The sequence below is a fragment of the Haliotis rubra genome, unplaced genomic scaffold, assembly GCF_003918875.1.
Source record: "Haliotis rubra isolate DU_JTF1 unplaced genomic scaffold, ASM391887v1 Scf33, whole genome shotgun sequence".
Taxonomy (NCBI): domain Eukaryota; kingdom Metazoa; phylum Mollusca; class Gastropoda; order Lepetellida; family Haliotidae; genus Haliotis; species Haliotis rubra.
This window is the reverse complement of record NW_025767002.1, coordinates 2966164-2989639: the sequence shown is the minus strand read 5'-3', so window position 1 is coordinate 2989639 and position 23476 is coordinate 2966164. Positions and strand designations below refer to the sequence as shown.

General features: G+C 37.9%; 1 protein-coding gene across 1 annotated transcript in view; it reads left to right on the top strand.

The window, feature by feature from the left end:
• The window catches only part of LOC124284109 (cytoplasmic phosphatidylinositol transfer protein 1-like), a 35452-nt gene extending 12512 nt beyond the window's left edge, over positions 1-22940 (top strand). The window contains exons 2-9 of the mRNA XM_046720168.1: positions 1137-1285; positions 4256-4344; positions 6480-6487; positions 13830-13928; positions 15692-15751; positions 16228-16323; positions 17393-17456; positions 18802-22940. Coding sequence (XP_046576124.1) covers positions 1137-1285; positions 4256-4344; positions 6480-6487; positions 13830-13928; positions 15692-15751; positions 16228-16323; positions 17393-17456; positions 18802-18923 — 687 coding nt within the window. The 3' untranslated portion in view covers positions 18924-22940. The remainder of the gene's footprint in view (positions 1-1136; positions 1286-4255; positions 4345-6479; positions 6488-13829; positions 13929-15691; positions 15752-16227; positions 16324-17392; positions 17457-18801) is intronic.
• The last annotated feature ends 536 nt before the right edge of the window (positions 22941-23476 follow it).

Genomic DNA, 23476 nt, shown 5'->3' with positions numbered 1-23476 from the left:
CAAAGTGATCCTTTACTCACTGTTATCTAGTGATATGATTGATGTGTCTCTGACAAGCTATTCGTCAATACACATCCTTAGTGAACTTTGTTATCTCTGTAAGAATTATTTTCAGGCCATTTAGATGGAATATTTCTGAGTGCAGCGTTAATTAACAAACAAACAAAAACAAACATTTCATAGACAATTTATACTTATATATTCTACAGTAAATATCATTATGCGACTTTGATGTTAAAATTAAATTATGGCGTAGAATAGGCCGACTGTTAAAATAGTTTGTTGTTAGAATCAAGTGAAATGGATTGAGTTGTCAGGCTTTGTGACCTGGCTGTTTGCATGTCATTGTGACCCCGTGACATTGCTCATGCTATCAATCACTAGTTTACATGGTGTAGACTACATTCTTCATAGGCCTCCTTGGTAAAACTGGTATATTGTTAACTGCAGCGTTGTAACAATATTTGGTCAGTCACGTCATTCATTCAATCACTTAATCAAAAAGTCAATAGTATTTTCTATAAAATTTCCAAGCTGTGCTGAAATCACTCAAAACCTTTATCATCATCACCCCGACCGTCATCACCACGACCATCATCACCACGACCATCATCACCACCGACACCACTGCCACTATCACCATGATGATGATGATGATCATCATCATCAGCAGCAGCAGCAGCAGCAGCAGCAGCATCACCACCACCATCACTTTCATCATCATATTATTTCTTAGGCCAGACCAATTTTAATTCTTGTTTTACGGATTTTTGTCCTCAGAAAACCTAAAGGCAGGAGGAGAAAAAAATAAGAATAAAATGACCTGTCAAAGTAACATTCCTTCTAAATACTAAAAGTATTTTACTTTTGGGAATTTATGAAGTGTATATGGGGCAAAAAACAATCTAAAAGAAGTTTTCTAGTAAGTTTACATTTTTGGTCAATAAAAACATTAGGATTTTATTTTTTGAGTGGGATTTTTTTTTTTTTTCCTTATTCTTGAAAAAATAGGACCGGCGGATCCGTAAAACAAGAAATAAAATTGGTCTGGCCTTATCTAAATCTGTTAATATCTGATCAGTCTCTTTTCAAACCAATCAGCCAGGTATTATCCAGTGCCTGTTGGTGTGTTTCAGTATCGTATTGGTCAACTATACATGATCACCAAGCACTGCCATGAGCAGAGTGAGAAAGGGGAGGGGGTCGAGGTCGTCAAGAACGAAGTGTGCGAGCACCCGGAACATGGACATGGCCAGTACACTGAGAAACGAATACACCTGTCCAGGTAAGAAAAGAATCGTTATTATGTGTGCCTGCATCTCTATATATACTTTTCAGCAATCCTGTGTAATGTCTTAGATATGACATTTAAATGAACCACAATCCTGCGTACATCGATGAAACCTTTGGTCTATTCTACATATAATTTTCAACAAGCCAGTGTAATGTCTTAGATATGACATTTAAACGAGCCAAAATCCAGTGTACATCTATATGCACATATATATGTACGTGTATGTATTGTTGTTATAAAATGGATGGAAATGTAACCAAAAAGTGGAATTAAAAAAACATAACAAAGAAAATATGTGTGCCTGCAGGTAAACCAGATTTTTTGTGTGTAGAAATCAGGATGTTAAATAATGCATGACCTGTGCAGGAAATATATCACATTGTGTACTGAGAATTTAGTACACCTATCCATGTAATATTTTATATTGTTCAGTGAGAATTAAGTGCACCTGTCCAGGTAAAATGTCCAATTTCAGTGAGAATTATGAACACTTGTCCAAGTGAATTGTCACGTTTGAATTAAAGAATATCAGTCTCACAGAAAGTGTTGCATTGCTCGGTAAGAATTAAATATACGTGTCCAATTAAATTGTCAGAGGTAAGAAGTGAGAATTAAATACACCTTTCCGGAGAAGCAGGAAAAATTGAGTACACCTGTAAAGGTAAGCAGTGGTAATTAGTACACCTGTACACGTAAGCTAGGAGATTTAAGTTCACCATAGAAGAAGTGAAAAATGAATACACCTGTACAGGTAAGAAGTGGTAATTAGTACACCTGTACATGTAAGCTAGGAGATTTAAGTTCACCATAGAAGAAGTGAAAAATGAATACACCTGTACAGGTAAGAAGTGGTAATTAGTACACCTGTACATGTAAGCTAGGAGATTTAAGTTCACCATAGAAGAAGTGAAAAATGAATACACCTGTACAGGTAAGAAGTGGTAATTAGTACACCTGTACATGTAAGCTAGGAGATTTAAGTTCACCATAGAAGAAGTGAAAATGAATACACCTGTACAGGTAAGAAGTGGTAATTAGTACACCTGTACATGTAAGCTAGGAGATTTAAGTTCACCATAGAAGAAGTGAAAAATGAAAATGTACAGGTAATGGTAATTACCTGTACATGTAAGCTAGAGATTTAAGTTCACCATAGAAGAAGTGAAAAATGAATACACCTGTACAGGTAAGAAGTGGTAATTAGTACACCTGTACATGTAAGCTAGGAGATTTAAATTCACCATAGAAGAAGTGAAAAATGAATACACCTGTACAGGTAAGAAGTGGTAATTAGTACACCTGTACATGTAAGCTAGGAGATTTAAGTTCACCATAGAAGAAGTGAAAAATGAATACACTTGTACAGGTAAGAAGTGAGATTCAAGTACACCATTCCAAATAAGAGGTAAAACTTGAGTACACCTACACAAGTACGCAGTGAGTATTAAGTACACATCAAGTTAAAATGTTTATAGTGTGAACTGTGTCTATCCAGGTAAAGTGTCAAATTGTACTGAGAGAATCAATAACGGTATCTGACTTGTTACATGTCATACAATTGTTAGAGAAATCAATATACATACATGGCTAAATATAGGGTATATGTTCTGAGTAATTGTTGATTGGTAGAAACACCTGCAAAGGTAATAAGTCACAACGACTGCAATAAAAATGAATGATAAATACCTATGTAGGATGTGGCACAGTACATTGAAAATATGTTTGTCTGTTAAGCGTGATGTCAAACATTAGGCATGTTAACAAACAAAGACACTTTCTCTGTAATACCGATTGACTGAGTTTAATTTTACGCCTTTCTCTTTATAAGTGACATTGGGGGCGGTGGGGTTGCCTAATGGTTAAAGCGTTGGCTCGTCATGCCGAAGACCTGGGTTCGAATCCCCACATGGGTACAATGTGTGAAGCCCATTTCTGGTGTCCCCCGCCGTGATGTTGCTGGAATATTGCTGAAAGCGGCGTAAAACCAAACTCAGTCAGTCAGTCTTAGTGACATCGGAGCATGTGTCACAAAGATGTGTCAGTTAGACATGCCTTGTTGTAGTTAGCTAGCTTGCTACTGATTGGATTTGAACTTGCCCTCAGGAGACATTTGTAGTCTCAGGCTCTCAGACTAGTACTGACTGAGTGTAGTTTTACGCCGCTTTTAGCAATATTCCAGCAACATCACGGCGGGGGACACCAGAAATGGGCTTCACACATTGTACCCATGTGGGGATTCGAACTCGGGTCTTCGGCGTGACGAGCCAACGCGTTGACCACTAGGCTACCCCACCGCCCCTCTCAGACTAGTAAATTTTGTATGGTAATTGTATATCATTTCAGCCTTGATGGCATTGTGTGTTGGTGTCCCCTGCCGTGATATTGCTGGAATATTTATAAAAGTGGTGCACTCACTCACTCACTCACTCACTCACTCACTCACTCACTCACTCACTCACTCACTCACTCACTCACTCACTCACTCACTCACTCACTCACTCACTCACTCACTCACTCACTCACTCACTCACTCACTCACTCACTCACTCACTCACTCACTCTGACCTGCCATGGTATAATCTGTACAAAGCGCTGAACCAAACTCACCCACTCTTTGATGCTGAACACCAGGGCCTTGATTTTGAAGCTCTCTTAGCCTAAGATAGTCGTAAGTGCCATACATTAACATTAACTTACAACTGTCTTAGCGATAAGAGAGCTTCGAAAATCTAGGCCCTGGGGTCCAGTTCCCCACATGGACACAATGTGTGAAGCCCATTCTGGTGTCCTTCGCCATAATATTGCTGGAATGTTGCTCAAAGCAGCGTAAAACTAAACTCACTCATTCACTCTTTGTGAAAACTTTGGAACATTAGCTAATGTCAGTGCCAACTCTCTTATTGACAACCTTTCTTTGTATCTTTTTCTTCTCTGTAATTGTTGGTTTTCTCTTTTTTACTGCCGACTTCCAGGCTGGGTGCAATCCATTATTCCAAGAATCTTTTATATAACAGAAAAAGCATGGAACTTTTATCCATTTACCATCACAGGTATGTAATTATGTATTAGATTTGTATTGAGTCCCATTCTTGATTATCCCTGGTGTTGTCATCTCTGATTATATCTCTGATATTAAAGGTAAATCTTGATTAACACTGAAATCAGATAGGATGGAAATTAGCAGCCAAGGTTGGAATATGGATCACAAGCAGATAATGGTTGCAAATGGGCCTGGACCATATATTCATTCAGTATTTAAATATGACTCCCTTGATTGCTTTTGAAGGAAGTACAAAATGAAAATATTTTGTTAGTTACCAGTTACAAGATTGTTTTATCTGGAAGAAATCTGTATATTATGTCAAATTCCTGTGTTTGGATCCAAGGATAAATCATTTTAGTCAGATGAACAGATAAGTATTTCTCCTTTTGATAGCAAGCTGGTCAGATAAATTTAAAAGAGTCAAATATTTTCAACATTTTTTTAATAATTGTATATTTATCATAATCACTTCAGTCTGAAATTGAAGAACTTTTTCTTGATATATTTTATTAAACAACTTGTGTTTTGTGGAAAATACTTCTGTGATATGTTGTATTGATTAACCAAGCTGATGAAATGGACCTTATATAAGGTAGCATACCAATGCATGCACGTTTATACCTGGGATTTAATCAACATTCTTTGATGATGAACTTGTGATAGCTGATGCACCTATTTATATGACATCCATCAGCAGAAATAGATTAACTGTCGGTACTCTTCTAACGGAGACGTGATGAATGAGTTCTTGATATCCAAGTCAGATTGTATCTGCCCATGATCAATGGATGTCATTCCTGAAAGTTATATACCAACCTAAGCCATTCAGTGACCTTTTCTTAACCATGAGATGTCAGGCGACGTTGTTTGTCTAGAAACCTTGACTACCAGAGGAAGGTGCGGTAGGGTAGCTTGTGCTTAAAGCTCTCCAGACCAATGAAATGGGTTTAGTTCCTCACATTGGTACAATATCTGACGCCCATATTGGAATATTGCAAAAGTGGCATAAAATTATACTCACTCTTTTATTGTAAATAAAGTTAACCCGATTCGGCGTTTGGAGTCAGCTCTTCATCAAAAACATCCGAGCGCAACATGGCGTGGAGCTACATTCATCATCTTCATCGACTCAAACCAAAACTGGCTTGTAAAAGACTTTACAACATAAAACACCATCTGATGTCAGTATTTTAATACCTTTTAACTGAATTTCCTAGTAACTTACTCTTTGGAAAGTCTCCAAGTCTCCAAAATAGCATGAAAATGCTGTATCCGGCAAGGCACATAACTCCATTTACCATGTTAACCAACCACTAAAAACATTCTGGTCTAAATGCATTGTAAAGTTGTACATTACACACTCATTCTGCCAGAAGTTTCTTTGACCTGCTGGGAATTGATAGTGGTAGTATTACCAACTCTGTTGTGTGCAAGTTGAAGGGACCTATTTAGTAATAGTAATAGTAATAGTCCGCTTATATGGCGCTCATATCCAGGCAGATTGCCTGTTCACGGCGCTACGTACATTACTATTCCGGTCATAGGAAACTATCGTGCTTTCTGATACTTTTTCAACTCCCTGGGGAGGATACAGCAATGCTGCCTGTTAGGCGCAATGAACTAAACGCTCACATTGCCAGCACATCCTCACGGGTACCCATTTTACAGCTGGATGAACTGAGACAATGTGGATCTAAGTATCTTGTCCAAGGATACCAGGCAAATGTGCCCACCTCGGGACCCGAACTTAGGTGCCTCCACCGGGGATAGAACCCGGGCCTTCAGTGTGATAGGCAGACGCCTTACCCCTGCACTATTTAAATACTGGTTAGCTGAGGTTCGACACTAGCGGGATCATTTGTCAAGCTCTCTGACTTGGATGACACATGTCATCAGTTGATCAATATTCAACATGTCAATCAGTGGATTGTTGGACCCAGATTCCATTATTTAAGGGTCACCATCATATAGCTGGAATATTGCTGAATGTGGTATTGAAACAACAAACCAACATTATGTGGCTGGATAAGTCTTTAATGTAAATGTAGATAATATGACTTAATCCTGGAAAAGAAAATTTTGCTACAATAAAATAATTCTTTATGTGTTCTTTATTTTCATGGTCCGCTTGGCTTCAAACAGAATACACAGTGAGTATGCTTTGTAGTTATCTGAAGTTCTCGAGTTACTTACTTGTCCAAGAAGTCAACTAAAATTAACTGTGTTTAGGGACGCTGTCTGTGCAGAATTTGAAATGAAACAATTGTCCTGGGGTCGTTTCGGTTTGCTCCTTAGGTATTTGAATCTAGAGTCCTTCATATTCTAACTGTATAGTCTTTATAAGAAAGAAAGAGCAAAGTGGTTTGATTGAGATAAGCAAAAGATGTTGAAAAAATGCTGCTTGTTTTTTCCCTTCCTGTTTGGCTTTAAAGGGTTCAAACAAAGAGTCAGTATACTGCATCTGTATGCTATCCATGTTATTAAACTACAGAGCTTGACTAATGCTTGCATACACACATGCACAAATATGTGCGCACGGACGTATGCTCACACGTTGCTGCATAAGTGAAAGAAATCCAGACTACTGTCAATCACTGGTCTGCTTGGTCCAGACTTGAATGTTTACTGGTAATATGACAATAACAGGAATATTGTTGACACATGCAGTTATGGCAATTTTCCACTGATCTGCGGATTTTTGCAGATTTTATTTCAAATTCATCAATTCATTGAATAGTCTGAACCCCCCATTTGATGACACAACATTAAGTTTTCAGCTGAAAATAGATTTTCCTGTTGCCATCCCTGCAAATGTCATTGTATCCAGTTGCGTAGATCGATGTCCATGCTGTTTATCACAGGATTGTCTGGTCCTGACTCGATTATTTACAGTCCACCGCCATATAGCTGGAATATTGCTGAATGCAGTGTTAAACAAACAAGCAAACAAACAAGTTCTGATTATTGTGATGTGCAGCGACTGTGAATGTTTTGGGCATCCACTGCGTCTTATATAATTTGGGATTACACTTTCTCAGTAGAAGATTCTAATACTTTTGCTTGTCACGCCAAAGGCCCGGGTTCGAATCCCTACATGGGTGCAATGTGTTTAGCCCATTTCTGGTGTCCCCCGCCGTGATATTGCTGGAATATTGCTAAAAGCGGCGTAAAACTATGCTCAGTCAGTCAGTCTAATACTTTTAGGGGTTGATTCCCATCCAGCATTTTTACTAAATGTGCCAGAACTTCATTCTTTTGGAGAGTGAAGTGGCTAAGTGGGTTAGATGACTGAATTTGTGTGCTGGCGGTTAGGTGCCACACTCTGACAAGTGTGGGTTCGAATCCCAACAACTAGAATCTGTACTTTACTGAGAAACTGTAGTCCCAAATATGACTCTAAATAACATTGTGTATTCATCGTCTGCCTCATGTATTCATTGCCTACATAGTCCTTGAATCCTAATCTTTCCTGAGCAGGACTGTAGCTTATACTGGTGTCCTGCGTGTTAGAGAGAGTTACAATATGTGAAGAAGAACAGGAAATTAGCATTTAAGATTTGTCTCACCAGCCTCCGTTAACCCTTTCAAATGTGTTATGCTTCCTCGTATTCAGATCAAAGTCCCCCATATTTAGGTCAAGGTAGACCAGGACAAGGTATGATAAGGGTGGTTTTGGCCCACAAACAGAATTGGCTGAACACATGTTATTTGTTTAGAGACAAGATGGCTTTGCATAAAAAGCTATTTTTAAAAATGATCTGAGGCCATAATTTCAATGCAGAGGGGCCAAAATGGGTTTTATCAGTTCCCATGAAAAAATAACAAGAAATCTGAAATATCAGTGTGCCATAATGACTTATATACAACTATCAGTTTATTTACATACAAACAGTATCAGTTTTGCAACAGGTATTCATGAAGAAGAAACATGTCAACATCAATCACAAGGTTTTAACTTCAAGGGGCCCAATTAGGGTTGCAATACATTGTGGACAGTAATTTAATTACTTGCCAATTGATTACAAAAAGCACATTATTGACAACTTTCTTTGCAAACATAAACTATAGGTCAATTTTACAACATGTACTTATGATAACCAATCATGTCCCACGAAAAATCACAGGGGGGCCCATTTTAGGTCTAATTACATTTTGGGCACAGCTTGATTTTAACAAGTAAGTGTTAAAAGTCAGTATTCACAACCGGTTTTAGCAAATATACAGTAAACATCTCATTCACAACATGTTATTACAATAACCAATCATGTTGCACTAAAAATCACAGGTCTTGACCTCAAAGGGGCCTATTTCAGGTGAAATTACATTCTTGGCACAGCTTGATTTTGACACCAAGTAAGTGTTAAAAGTCAGTATTCAAAAATCTTCAAAAAAGTAATTATTCACAACTCATTCACTGCAAATATATATAAAACATCCACTTTCACTCTTCATCCACATGGTCATCAATCTCTGAATCAGTTTCTGAATCACTGTCAAGAACTGCAGCATTCAACCGTGTATCACTAGAGTTGCTGGAAACAGGCATATTGTCTTGGTGTCTGCCATACCCAGATCTTCTCTCAACTGAAAAACAGATGACTTTATATCAAAAGAAAATCCTGTTTTAAAACTTTGATATTATAAATCTATACAAGGGTAACATTACTTATTTATTTTCAAATGTCAGTAGTCTGGCCTTGAAGGCTTATGCAGATTTAATCACCACTGAGACATCAGTATTTCTGAAATTCTGTCACATTAAATAAGAAAATTGAAGAAAAAAATATTGGTTATTTTTAGCACTCACATTATTATTTACCTTCCACCTCAAGTTTTAAGTTGTCATCTTCATGAAATGACACTCCTGAAATCAGTCCAAGCAAATTTCTCTTATCTGAAAACAAATATTTGAAATCATAAAAGAATTATCATTATGTTCAAGAAATTGGTGCTTTGTAATTTTTCTAATGCTAAACATGTCAATAGGATAGTTATATAGGGAAGGGAATTGACCTCCAAAAGCATAATCAATTGTTGAGGCCACTTTTTGATCAATTATAGATATAAGATAAAAACAACTGTTAGAGCACTTGAAAACAAAGGTAATCAGTCCTCAGTTTTAATATGACAATTGAAACCAATAGTCATTGATTCTGTAAACATATTTTTAAGAAGAAATAGTGAACGCTTTAATTGATTATGTGATTTGGTTATCGGTAATTGACTGGCAGCCCACAAAATATCCATAAACTAATTATTTGTTTGATCAGTGCACCACTAATTAACAGCTCTGGACAGTTTGTAAATATTTACTTACAGAAATTACCATACTAACATTTTGAAACAATGCTTACCTTCTACAGGTTCTTTATTGTGTGGGAACAAAGTGGAAAAGTCAGTGTCTTCAGGCTTAAACAAGATTTACATGATGTTAATTCAAGTTTGTTTGAACAGTGTAACTTACATTACCAAACTTAAGAAATATTTTTTACAAAATTTGTATTTCATGTGCACAAGTTTTGTCAGCCAATTTACAATGTTTAACTTAACTTTTGAAGAAAAAAAAGAAGAAAAGAAAAAAAACATTAGGATTTGAACCTGAATGTCTGATAACAGAAAAAAGTAAAAGGCCATCACTGTAACCACTAGGCTACAGATTCTACTGTTACTATTTGTCACTTTAAGCTTATATATTACACTTTGCAACAATGTGTCACTTGACGTCTGCTTGCTTTTCATAATCTGCTAGACCTTGATACAATGTTCTTATTCTAACAATATTAAATGTAGCCTGATATATCCTAGAAAACATCAAGGTACATTATTTTTGTTAAAATGTGTATGTTTATACACAGTTACATCCAGTGGAATGCCAGTGTTATTTGACAGTGACAGGTGACACAGAGGGGTTTGCTAAACAGATGATAGAACAAATATGATAAAATTCTAGCATAATTACAAAGATTCTCACCTTTAGAATGCTGCCTGATCATATTTTGAAAAATCTTCTGATGTCTTCTTATTTTTCCAGCAGTGATCAACAGGGTCTCCAAAAAACTACCCTTGTTTACCTCAAAGTAATCAGCCTTGAGAGTCCCTTACGATATTGAAATTTTTTAATAAACATGTTTGATAAGTTCATTTTAGTGCTCTAAAACATTCAAAATAGTAATGAATCATGGTATAGTTGTGTAAATGTGACGGATAGTTTTCAGAGATATTACTTTACGCCAATGTTTATTTTTGAGATGTTGTATGGGGCAATTTCATACAACAGAAAAAATGTACTTTTATAAACATTTTGATATGAGCAAAAGCGTGACCCACCACAATTTTTTAGGAGTGCATTCTAATTTACTCTCTTCATGTGTGGTGAAAAAATTGGGATGGGTCAAGCTTTTGCTCACACTTTTTTATCACTCTGAAAATATGAAAATGCAGGTTTTTCGAAGATATTGTAAAATAGGTTAACTTTGAGGTCTTCAAAGAGGAAAAAACAGCACTAAAACATATAAAAAAAACATATGGAGGTAATTTCAACAATTTATTTAGCATTTTTTATGCTAAAATTATCATGTTGTAGAACTTTGAATATCATGAAATTTTGTGGGCCAATAAGGGCCTTTATCATACCTTGTCCTTTATGTGCTGGTCATTAGTCAAGAGTGAGTGAGTGAGTTTAGTTTTACGCTGCACTCAGCAATATTCCAGCTATATGGCGGCGGTCTGTAAATAATCGAGTGTGGACCAGACAATCCAGTGATCAACAGCATGAGCATCAATCTGCGCAATTGGGAACCGATGACATGTGTCAACCAAGTCAGCAAGCCTGACCACCCGATCCCGTTAGTCCTCTTACGACAAGCATAGTCGCCTTTTGCGGCTAGCATGGGTTGCTGAAGGCCTATTCTACCCCGGATCTTCACGGGTCTCATTAGTCAAGAACCTGTCAGATCCTCAGAAACTCATGCTTGTCGGAAGACACGATTAATGGGATCAGACGGTCACTCTCACTGACTTGGTTGACACATGTCATTATATCCCAGTTGTGTAGATCAATGCTCATGCTGTTGATCACAGAACTTGTAAATTTTAATAGATTGACTTGTGAAAACAGACATTAAAATGATTTAGTGTTCTTTTTTAATTCTGTTTCTGCTGACCAATGACCCCATCAGCTTAACTTTGTAGCGCTCACACATACATGAACCTCCTATGTATCAAGATGTCAGTTCATTGGAAAAGAAAAACAACAAACTCTATCTCTTCCTGTTTGAAAACTGAAGCAGCTGCTCAGTTAATTCTAAACCAAATATGTTATTACCAATTCCATCTTCATGGCAGTTAGGAGCTCCATACTTTAGAAATACATGTATTACCAAGTTTTACGGAAGCGTATTAACAAAAACTAATTGTTTAGTCATGAACAAACATTTGTTTAACATTGCAAAATACTGATGTTCCTTGTTGGAATAGACGTGATAATTCTTGTTTCTACTCTAATTTTCTTTACCAAAATGAAGGAATGCTTTGAAAAATACTTGAAACTCACAAAAGGCTAATGAAGACAAAAATTGTAAGTAGGTAGAGCACAGGTTTCACTTATAAAAATAATTATGCTCCACTTACAGATAAGCCGTTAACGTAAATCTAATGAAGCTGAAGTACGTTGTCCTTGTGTTGCTTGGGTTGATCCTGAGATGAAACCTCTAGATCGTGACTCACTTACTCAGGAAATCTAATTTGACAAAACTTAAAATTCCTGGCTTCAAATCTGCGCTGCTTAGAAAGAGGCTGATATGCAGCAGAGAGGCTCTTGTTGTTTCTGACAGAAAGGCAACGGGGTTCTCTTGAATCTTGTCTAATTTTGTCTGTTATCTCTTGTAAGAAGGATGAGCAAGCTTTCTCTAGAAATCCAAGGTAGATTTAGTCTTCCAGAAAGAGTAAGAAAAAGGTCTGACCATCCATCACTCAGATATGTATCCTTGTAGTGATTTATTGTAATGGGATTTAACAGGTTTATGTGGAGTCATCTGTCTTGTTGGGTGCAGTTGGGACAGATTTTAAAATACTGATGGATTATTTATAATGCTGTCTCCTTTCTGTATAGTCCGTTTGGCTCAAAAGCGGACCGATGAATTGCAATCTAACTCGAAAACTAATAAACATAAAATACTCAATGAAACACTGATCATAATCAAAACATCAGACCAACTCTGTGATTTGTTTGCAGAATTTTTTCCTAATATTCAAAAAGTTGTTTAACAAACTATCATTAAAATTTTGACACAGTTCACTATTTGTTACGAGGGAGGAGTGCAGAGAAAGGGACAGCCAGGTGTTAGAGAAGCACGTGCACAAGTGCCGACAAAGTTATTGATTCATTAACCTGTACTGTGCCGTCTCCATCCTTTCTCCCACACCGGGCTGTCCCTTTCTCTGCACTCCTCTCTCGTAACAAATAGTGAACATTGTCAATATTTTAATGATAGTTTGTTAAACAACTTTTTATTTTTAGGACATAAATTCTGCAAAAACCTCACAGAGTTGGTCTGATGTTTTGATTATGATCAGTGTTTCATTGAGTATTTTATGTTTATTAGTTTTCGAGTTAGATTGCAATTCATCGGTCCGCTTTTGAGCCAAACGGACTATAGTTCTACACTGGACCAATGAAGATCTGGTTAGAAGTTATCTTCAGCCACCCATGCTTGTTGCAGGGCTCCAGATAAGGGCCTTATCGGCGTATGTAGGGATGAAAAAATATGCACTATACGTTAGGAATTAATTTAGAAAAAGTAGCAAATACGCACCATAGCAATGGTGTACGGTCTTAGAATCATTTACAGACATATTTATCTGAAAAATTATTGTTTTACTGTTCATTGGTATGTTTACACAAGAGTAGCAATGTTGTGTTGCATATATGAAACGAACCACAAGATTACTGATACGCCATTAAATTCCATTCAGTACTCTAAATGTACTCTTTTTGTTTTCCAGTACTCCTATATTGAAAAAATAAGGAGTACGTAAGTACTCCTGATGTTGAAAAATTATCTGGAGCCCTGTTGTCGCATGAGGTGACTAACAGGAACGGGTTTCATACCAGAATGGGGGCGGTGGGGTAGTCTAGTGGTTAAAGCGTTGGCTCATCACGCCGAAGACCCGGGTTCGAATCCCCACATGGGTACAATGTGTGAAGCCCATTTCTGGTGTCCCCCGCCGTGATATTGCTGGAATATTGCTAAAAGCGGCGTAAAACTAGACTCAGTCAGTCACACCAGAATGGGTATGGTTTATGTTGCATAATTGTGTGGAGCGATGTCACTGAATTTATAGTGTTATCGACAGTTTTATTGTGTTAATGGTTAAATAAACAGTCTTTTGAGTTATTGCTGACATATTTATTGATAAGAAAGGACTATATTTTGTTTCCATAAATCAGCAGTGAGGAAGAAGTTGACTCCTGAATGTATTGTTCTGTTGCAGTGCGTGAACCTGTCGGTGGAGGATCTGAGTGTGCGAGAGGTGGACTACGTGGACATTGTGTTGGATGAACTACCTCAGAAGCATTACAAGGAGGAAGAAGTACGATGAGTAATGATATACTGTAATCGTATATATTTTCACGGGTGAAATTTTCTGCGGAAAGTTCACAAATGACCTGTTAGTTAGCAGTTGTTTTTTCGCATTTCAAACACCTGAATGATGGTATCCATCATAGCGTTTTCACAACTGACAGACATGCAATGTTGTTATCTGAGAGAATAAACAAATTGCATGTTGTTCCTACTTTAGTATTCGTCATGACTTGACCATGAATATTTTGCTTGGTATGATTATTGACGAACGATCTTTTTTCGCTAAAAGTGCGAAAATTAATCCCAGGTGAAAATAACTATGATTACAGTACATCAGGCAGCCTTTTCTTGACCCAGTTGCTCAGTGGGAAAACACTGGGTGGAATTTACTAAACAAACAAAAATTGTATCATTTAAATCAGTTTTGGTGAGTCATGCAAATGTGCCTTCTTGCATTGTTGTTTCATTTTGGGTCAGACAAAAGGACAAGAACACAAATCTACTGATGAACTGCAGGCTGTGTTAATATGACGTTGTCTGTGTTTCTAATTATTATATGTACATCATTTGGATTCCGAGTCAAGGTTGGTCACCAGCAAGATATATTTGTTGTACATGGCAACCTAATGTATCGATGGTCTGACTTTCTGACCTGGTTGATTGTATGCCGTCATTCCCTGATTGTGTGGATGGTATCAATCACTGGATTGTCTGGTCCAGACTCGATATGTATCGGCCAGTGTCATTTAGCTGGGGTATTGCTGTGTTGTCCAGACCGATGAAGATCTGGGCTGGAATTGGTCTTCAGCAACCCATGCTTGTCGTTAGAGGCGACTAATGGGATCGGGTGGTCAGGCTCGCTGACTTGGTTGACATGTGTCATCATATCCCAGTTGGGTAGATCGATGCTCATGCTGTTGATCACTGGATTGTCTGGTCATGAATCAATTATTTACAGACCACCATATTGCTGGAATATTGCTGAGTGTGGCGTTAAACAACCAACCAACCAGTCGTGTTGTCCAGTCCACAATAAACCAACAAATATGAAAATAAACTTCCAGTTTTGAATTTAAGCGTCCGTGACAAAGAATGATGCATGTACTGACTGTCTATGGACAGTTCTTCTTCAAGATCTAAACACTTTCCATTCAGAGAAGACATTTCTCCAGGAACATGTATTTGTTGTAAAAAGGCAAAGTAGTATACTTTTTTTTTTTTTTCATTTCGGATAGGTATATAAAGACACGGAGTACACAACTCCATGTTAGGGCTGGTTACATATTGGCAACAAAGAGTTACAAATTTTCAAAGTAAAAAAATATAGTTACTAGTATACAAAGTAGTATACTTGGTAGTAAGATTTTGTGACTTGACCGACTGCTTGTCATTCTTCCCTGATAAATGGGGCGGTGGGGTAGCCCAGTGGTTAAAGCATTGGCTCGTCACGCCAAAGACCCGGGTTCGAATCCCCACATGGGTACAATGTGTGAAGCCCATTTCTGGTGTCCCCCGCCATGATGTTGCTGGAATATTGCTAAAAGCGGCGTAAAACCAAACTCAGTCAGTCAGTTCCTGATGATGTGGATTGTTGGTCATGATATCAATCACTGGATTGTTCGGTCCAGACTCAAATATTTACATGCTACCATCATATAGCTGGAACACTTGGGTATTAGACAACAAACATGTATGGAATAAAACCTGTAGTTTAGAAAGTAGGCTTCGCTGACTGAAGCATATGCTTTACTGTCAACAATTTTTCTTCAGGATCTGAAAACTTTCCAGTCCAAGAAGACCAGTCGGGGCCCCATGTCGGAAGGCTGGAGGGTAAGTCTGTCTTACTCACCTGAAGTTCATGTTAAAATTAAAATATTGCTGACAGAGATTAAAATAAACAAACAGAGAAACAAATGTAGATTGTTATCAGCACAAAAGTGCTTTGTCAGAGAACGTGTAGGGGAACATCTTATCTATTCTTGCGCTGATCAATGCTCATGCTGTTGATCACTTGATTGTCTAGTCCAGACTTGATTATTTTCAGACCGCTGTCATATGGCTGGAATATTGCTGAGAGCGTGGCGTTCAACAACAAACAAACAAACTAATAGGATCAAAGCTTGTCACTTTTTGAGTACCGGTATTCTAGTTTGAATGCTTATCTGAGACCTCCATTTTGTAGCTTGGGAACCCCATTTGTGAAGCTGGGAGATGCACAATTAAAGGCTTTGGGTTTCCCAATAAAGAACCCATGTATATCTCACTCTGCAGATGGTACCCTTGAAATCATGACCCTTTCATTTCAGGACTCAACTTCACCCATCATGTGCTCATATAAAGCTGTCAAAGTCAAGTTTGAAGTTTGGGGCCTGCAGACCAAAGTGGAATCATTTGCACATAAAGTAGGATATTTTACATATTATTTTACATATTTATTTATTTATTTATTTATTTATTTATTTATTTATTTATTTATTTATTTATTTATTTATTTATTTATTTATTTATTTATTTATTTATTTATTTATTTATTTATATTTATTTATTTTCATGTTCATTTTGCCACATTTATTTATTTATTTATTTATTTATTTTCATGTTCATTTTGCCACATTTATTTATTTATTTATTTATTTATTTATTTATTTATTTATTTATTTATTTATTTATTTATTTATTTATTTATTTATTTATTTATTTATTTATTTTCATGTTCATTTTGCCACAAGCCTCAGGAAAAGAAAAATAACCAACATTACATCTGTAATATTTGATTCAGATGTATATAAGTTTCTACAGTATTAATGGTATGGTACAAGTTTCTACAGTAAATAATGGAATGGTATAGTATACACGTTTCGTGATGTTCTACAATTAAATAAAATGTTGCCTGTGATTCCATTGCATTTCAATGGTAAACTAATCATTCTTTTTGCTAAGGACCAACATTAAGTCGGCATTAGTCAGTCAGAAAGCACCTTTCACTAGTTTTATGGAACTAGTTTCAAACTTGTGACTTCTGTTAAATCCAGACAGCCCTTTCAAAACTATTTTGACACAGTTCATGCAAAATTTGAGAACTGGAGAAAATTCAGGAATGTCTAATAACTTACCATAAATTGTCTGCAAGTACCGGTACATCAAATGTTTATCCCGTTGATGTGAGGGATAGATGATGATGATGATGATGATGATGATGATGATGATGATGATGATGATGATGATGATGAAATTGGTCATACAGATTGCAGTTGTTGCTCGGAATACCAATGTAAATGTTTTAGAGGTGGATTGATTAGAAAACATATTCCAAGTGTCACTTTCCCAATCAAGTAAACAAACTTTGGAATGGTTGGATGAAAGGTCCTTCTGATGGTCATGGGATGGGATGTCCTCTGATCTTTGCTTTATGGTAGCAGGAACTAACATCTGATTTTAATAATGTCGGTATTCTTGACACTGTTTTTTCAGTCTATCCGTGATATTCTCCTCCTGGGCCACAAGCAGGCGTTTGCCTGGGTCGATGAATGGCATGGTGAGTCAGCCTCTCTACTGTTGTGCTGTTTAGCCTGGGGGTGATGCGGTAGCTTGGGAGTGATGTGATGGGGTAGCCTGGGGGTGATGGGGTAGCTTGGGGTGATGGGGTAGCCTGGGGATGATGGGGTGATGGGGTAGCTTGGGGTGATGGGGTAGCTTGGGGGGTGATGGGGTAGCCTGGGGGTGATGGGGTAGCTTGGGGGTGATGGGGTAGCCTGGGGTGAGCCTGGGGTGATGCAGGGGTATGATGGGGTAGCCTGGGGATGATGGGGTGTGGGTGATGGGGTAGCCTGGGGGTGATGGGGTAGCCTGGGGTGATGGGGTAGCCTGGGGATGATGATGGGGTAGCCTGGGGTGATGGGGGTGAGTAGCCTGGGGGTGATGGGGTAGCCTGGGGTGAGCCCTGGGGTGATGGGGTAGCCTGGGGATGATGGAGTGAGCCTGGGGTGATGGGGTATGGGGTGATGGGGTAGCCTGGGGGTGGGGGGGTGATAGGGTAGCTTGGGGGTGATAGGGCAGCCTGGGGGTGATAGGGTAGCCTGGGGGATGAGCCCTGGGGGTGATGGGGTGATGATGGGGTAGCCTGGGGGTGATGGGGTAGCTTGGGGTGATGATGGGGGTAGCTTGGGGGGGTGCCTGGGGTGATGGGGTAGCTTGGGGCCCTGGGGATGATGGGGTAGCTTGGGGGTGATGGGGAGCCTGGGGGTGATGGGGTAGCCTGGGGGTGATGGGGTAGCTTGGGGGTTTCACTTTATCATACCAGCTTTTAAATGCCACTTAAGGAAGTTCTGTGATACTTGAGTTATGTAAGGGGGAGGAGGGTTAGTTCTACTGGGAAAGCACTTATCAAGGAGACCTTGAAGTGACTGATGTAGTTCAACGATCATATTCCAGTCAAGGGGTGGTGGGGTAGCCTAGTGGTTCAAGCGTTCGCTCGTCACGCCGAAGACCCTGGTTCAATTCCCCACATGGGTACAATGTGTGAAGCCCATTTCTGGTGTCCCCGCCATGATATTAATGGAATATTGCTAAAAGCGGCGTAAAACCAAACTCACCCACTCACTCACTATTCCAGTCAAGCAATGTACATTATGAAAAATAAGAGTGTGAGTTTAGTTTTTATGCCGCTTTTGGCAATATTCCAGCAATATCACAGCAGGGGACACCAGAAATGGGCTTCACACATTGTACCCATGTGGAGAATTGAACCTAGGTCTTCAGCGTGACGAGCGAACACTTTAACCATTAGGCTATCCCACCACCCCTGAAAGATATGAGAATGCTAATCCAAACTAAAATTCTGACACATAAATATTATGCTTATTTGTTTTGCTTTTTCTCAGGAATGACAATAGATGACATCCGTGAATATGAGAACTTAAAACAGAAAGAAACCAATGAGAAAGTGGTGGCAGGGCTACAAAGACAGAGCTCAAGAGGATCTCGCAGCTCCAGTACAGACTGACCCAGTGAGGAGCACAAGGGAGATAACTCTAATGACTGTCATCTCTTGATTATCAGTGGATGATAAGAGTTTGTTCAGTCTCAGACGTCAAGGCAGGGTAGAGAAGAAATATATCGCACAAGACTAAGAGTTCATGGAAAATGTTCATAGGACTTTTGTTAACTTGCACATTTTTTGTGGTGACATTTTGTCTCTGTTAGCATAGCAAGTCTTTTGAAGATTAACGGAATGAAGGTCAAGTCTAGCCAACTCAAGATTTGGACCCATGTAATTCACACTTGTACGAACAAGCAGTAAAATCCCTGATCATAGGGCAACATACATTTTAGCATAGCTTCCATTATCGAGTCAGATTGTTCAATTCTTCATTCAATCTCTTTGATGTTCGCTGGTTAAACTGTTATGATTGTTAACAGTTACCAAACAATGTCCTACGTACAGCTGTAAGGATGTTTTCCAAGGCCTATTACTGTTGAAGGGACTTTATAGCATATTTTTATTTAATTTTAGAGAATTCTTGTTGGGATTTTGTTTGGAAGATAGACAGTTTTTGTAGGGAGTCTGTATTCTTTCTTGGCTCGTGTTTCCCTTCAGTAGATTTTGTTAAGTTGAGTTTTTGCACCTTGTGGCTGAGTTTACCAATACCAACATTTGGCTGGTCACTTTATTATAGTAATGTGAACATATTTACAATGCGCCAAATCTGCGTCATAATGCAAGCTGAAAATAATACATTATTATCTTGGGCAATGGGTCAGCATGTGCTTGATTTTCATTCTCGTCTCCCTGGGGAGTATACAGGTTTGTAATGCATATTATCAATATGTCTATGATCTGTTTATTCATGCATGAATTTTCTTTGTATTGTGAGCTGTAGTGACAAGTGTACAAGTTTTTGAGAAGTGTACACAATATAAAAACTAATTCTAATCTAGAACTGGAAACTAAGATATGACCTCTGTAATGAGTTATTAATTATCAGATTACATTTACATGTAGAACAGGACTTTTGAATTAACCAGTTGATTATATTCATCTTCATTGTATTTACTCTAGGACATGTGTCTTCATTTTACTGTTGATTAAGGTGGCAAGTCTAGGCCATGTCTCTTTCTTCACCTGTTCATTAAGGTGGCAAGACTGGGCCATGTCTCTTTGTTCACCTGTTGATTAAGGTGGCAAGTCTAGGCCATGTCTCTTTGTTCACCTGTTGATTAAGGTGGCAAGTCTAGGACATGTGTCTTCATTCTACTGTTGATTAATGTGGCAAGTCTAGGCCATGTCTCTTTGTTGACATGTTGATTAAGGTGGCAAATCTAGGACATGTGTCTTCATTCTACTGTTGATTAATGTGGAAAGTCTAGGCCATGTCTCTTTGTTTACCTGTTGATTAAGGTGGTAAATCTAGGAAATGTGTCCTTGTTCACCTGTTGATTAAGGTGGCAAGTCTAGGCCATGTCTCCTTGTTCACCTGTTGATTAATGTGGCAAGTCTAGGCCATGTCTCTTTGTTCACCTGTTGATTAAGGTGGTAAATCTAGGACACATCTCTTTGTTTACCTGTTGATTAAGGTGGTAAATCTAGGACATGTGTCTTCATTCTACTGTTGATTAATGTGGCAAGTCTAGGCCATGTCTCCTTGTTCACCTGTTGATTAAGGTGGCAAGTCTAGGCCATGTCTCTTTGTTCACCTGTTGTTTAAGGTGGCAAGTCTAGGACACATCTCTTTGTTTACCTGTTGATTAAGGTGGTAAATCTAGGACATGTGTCCTTGTTCACCTGTTGATTAAGGTGGCAAGTCTAGGCCATGTCTCTTTGTTCACCTGTTGTTTAAAGGTGGCAAGTCTAGGACACATCTCTTTGTTAACCTGTTGATTAAGGTGGTAAATCTAGGACATGTGTCCTTGTTCACCTGTTGATTAAGGTGGCAAGTCTAGGCCATGTCTCTTTGTTCACCTGTTGTTTAAAGGTGGCAAATCTAGGACACATCTCTTTGTTTACCTGTTGATTAAGGTGGTAAATCTAGGACATGTGTCCTTGTTCACCTGTTGATTAAGGTGGCAAGTCTAGGACACATCTCTTTGTTTACCTGTTGATTAAGGTGGCAAATATACTGAGGAAAAACAATAAGGGATCATATAAAAGCACAAGTGTTCCTTTATTTTTTCCAGGTTTCTTCACAAGCGTTGTATCGCATAGCATGGAAACAAATAAAGGAACACTTGTGCTTCCATGTGTTCCCTTTTTTTTTTTCCTCAGTATATATGCAGTGCCCCTAGGCGCTTTTACTAATAAGACAAACATAGGACTATTATTATTGATATGACTTGTTAATACAGTGTATTGCACTGTACAGGGTAATTTGACTTTCATTTCAATGCATTTTATTTCTCACAAGCTTTACTCATTAACTGCATTTAATATGTTTGATCCACAGAATGTAATAGATTTTTATGTCTTTCCAAGCTATGTGTAACTACCATATGCAATGTGCAGCTAAAGATTATGTTATTTGTTTGGCCAGGGGTTTCAGATAGATTCTACTGAACTACTTAGTCAGAATGAATTTTAAACTAATTTTCCAAATTTATTTCATTATGTTGAAACCAATTTACAACTTGTCCCACCTCCATATGTTAAAAAAAATTTCACTCTAGAATAATATCAAATACCAACATTTCTGAATAACTTATTTCAGTTCTGTTATTTCTACATAACACAGCTGATCGAACAAGGATTGTTTACACATAATCCGTTGGACCAAATTTATTTTTTGTTAAGCTAATATATCTGGGCCAGTATTCTATGGTACTTGTAGCTAGTGCAGAACAAAATTGGTACTGGCTGGATGTCAACAATGAACATAGTTATTAATTATTTTCATTATTGCAACCCATGCTTGTCGTAAAAGGCGACTAACGGGATCGGATGGCTAGGCTCGCTGACTTGGTTGACACATGTCATTGTATTCCAGTTGTGTAGATTGATGCTCATGCTGTTGATCACTGGATTGTCTGATCCAGATTCAGTTATTTACAGACCGCCACCATATAGCTGCAATATTGCTCAGTGCAAACAAGAAGCCAACCAAGCATTATTAATGTCAAAATGAATTAATTATCACAAGTAGTTGTGATATTTGATAAGATTAGTTAATAAATAGCAACATAACTTACAAGTTTTTATTAATTTTTGTTAACTTTTGTCATTGTGAAACACTTTTAGCATGTTTAATTGAACATTTGAATTAATTTTTATGACACATAGGTAACCTTTGTTTGGTCATACGGTTCATGTTTTTTAAGTGAAAGTCAGTCATGTTTCATGAATTCTCACTTTGTATTTATCGTTCTGAGTGAATTGTTTTCTTCAATCATTCCAAGTGTTGACATCATGTGATAATGTTGTTCTGTAATGTTGTTGTTGTTGTTTTAGTCCTTAACAACATTATCATGGTTGATGATAGTATCGTTACCTTTAAATTATTTAATTAAAAATTTATGTCTTAGTTTTCAGTAAAAGTATTCTGTAAGAAATAGAAACTATGACATCAGGTAAGTACTTTATTTCAGGGTGGGGGTGGGGAGGAGTTTGTGTTGATGTATTGAACAATAAGACAAACGTATCACTAAAGTGGTTTCAAGTCCATTTTGTGTGTAGGAAATTAAAACTAATAAAAACAATGATTACAAAGTTTCTATACATATTATGTGTGAATAGGAACCATAGTGTATACAACTCCATCAAATTTTGACGATAACCTCTCTGAAGTGCAGCCAATTAGGATTCATAAGTAATTATGCATAAATCTACATTCAGACTATCTATTAATGAATGATATGCAGTGTCTCAAAATTCTTTATATTGAAGGTGCATGGAGTTTAGAATTGCTAAAGATCATCATCAAACAAAGGCAAGAGGCTTCCAGATGTAAAGTATCACATGACAAGGTCACAGGATTTCCTTTCTTGTACACAAGACAGAGGTGTTATTAAGATTAAAATAGATTTCAAATGATAGACATGAAACTGACCCTTTTTTTTAGCGATATCATGAATGCAATTTATGTTATTGATTTTGCAACAATAAGGTCTGTGGAAGTGCTTTAAGGGGAGGTTTGCTTAAAAAATCACTCAGTTAAAAAGTAGAAAGGGGAAGAGGGTGGGTGTCAAACATTTTCACAATCATATGCAAAACTTGATAGTCCTAAAGCCAATCTCCCATCCCACTGTTCCAGCCCCTATGAAATGACAGGCCCCTTATCGACCCCTTATAGTCATGGTTTGTAACAAAACAGCACACTTGACTGAGGTGAGGGGTACATGCTCAGTGACCTATCATTGTTTGCTCAAATAGTATTCATATCATAGGATGGTCCGTGGAGTAGCCTACTGGTTAAAGTGTTCGCTTGTCTTGTTGAAGGGGTTCGATTCCCAACATTGGTACAATGTGTGAAACCCATTTCTTGTGTCCCCTTCCATGATGTTGCTGGAATATTCTGAAAGCAGCTTAAATCCATACTCAATCACTCACTCATATCCCGGCATTACCAG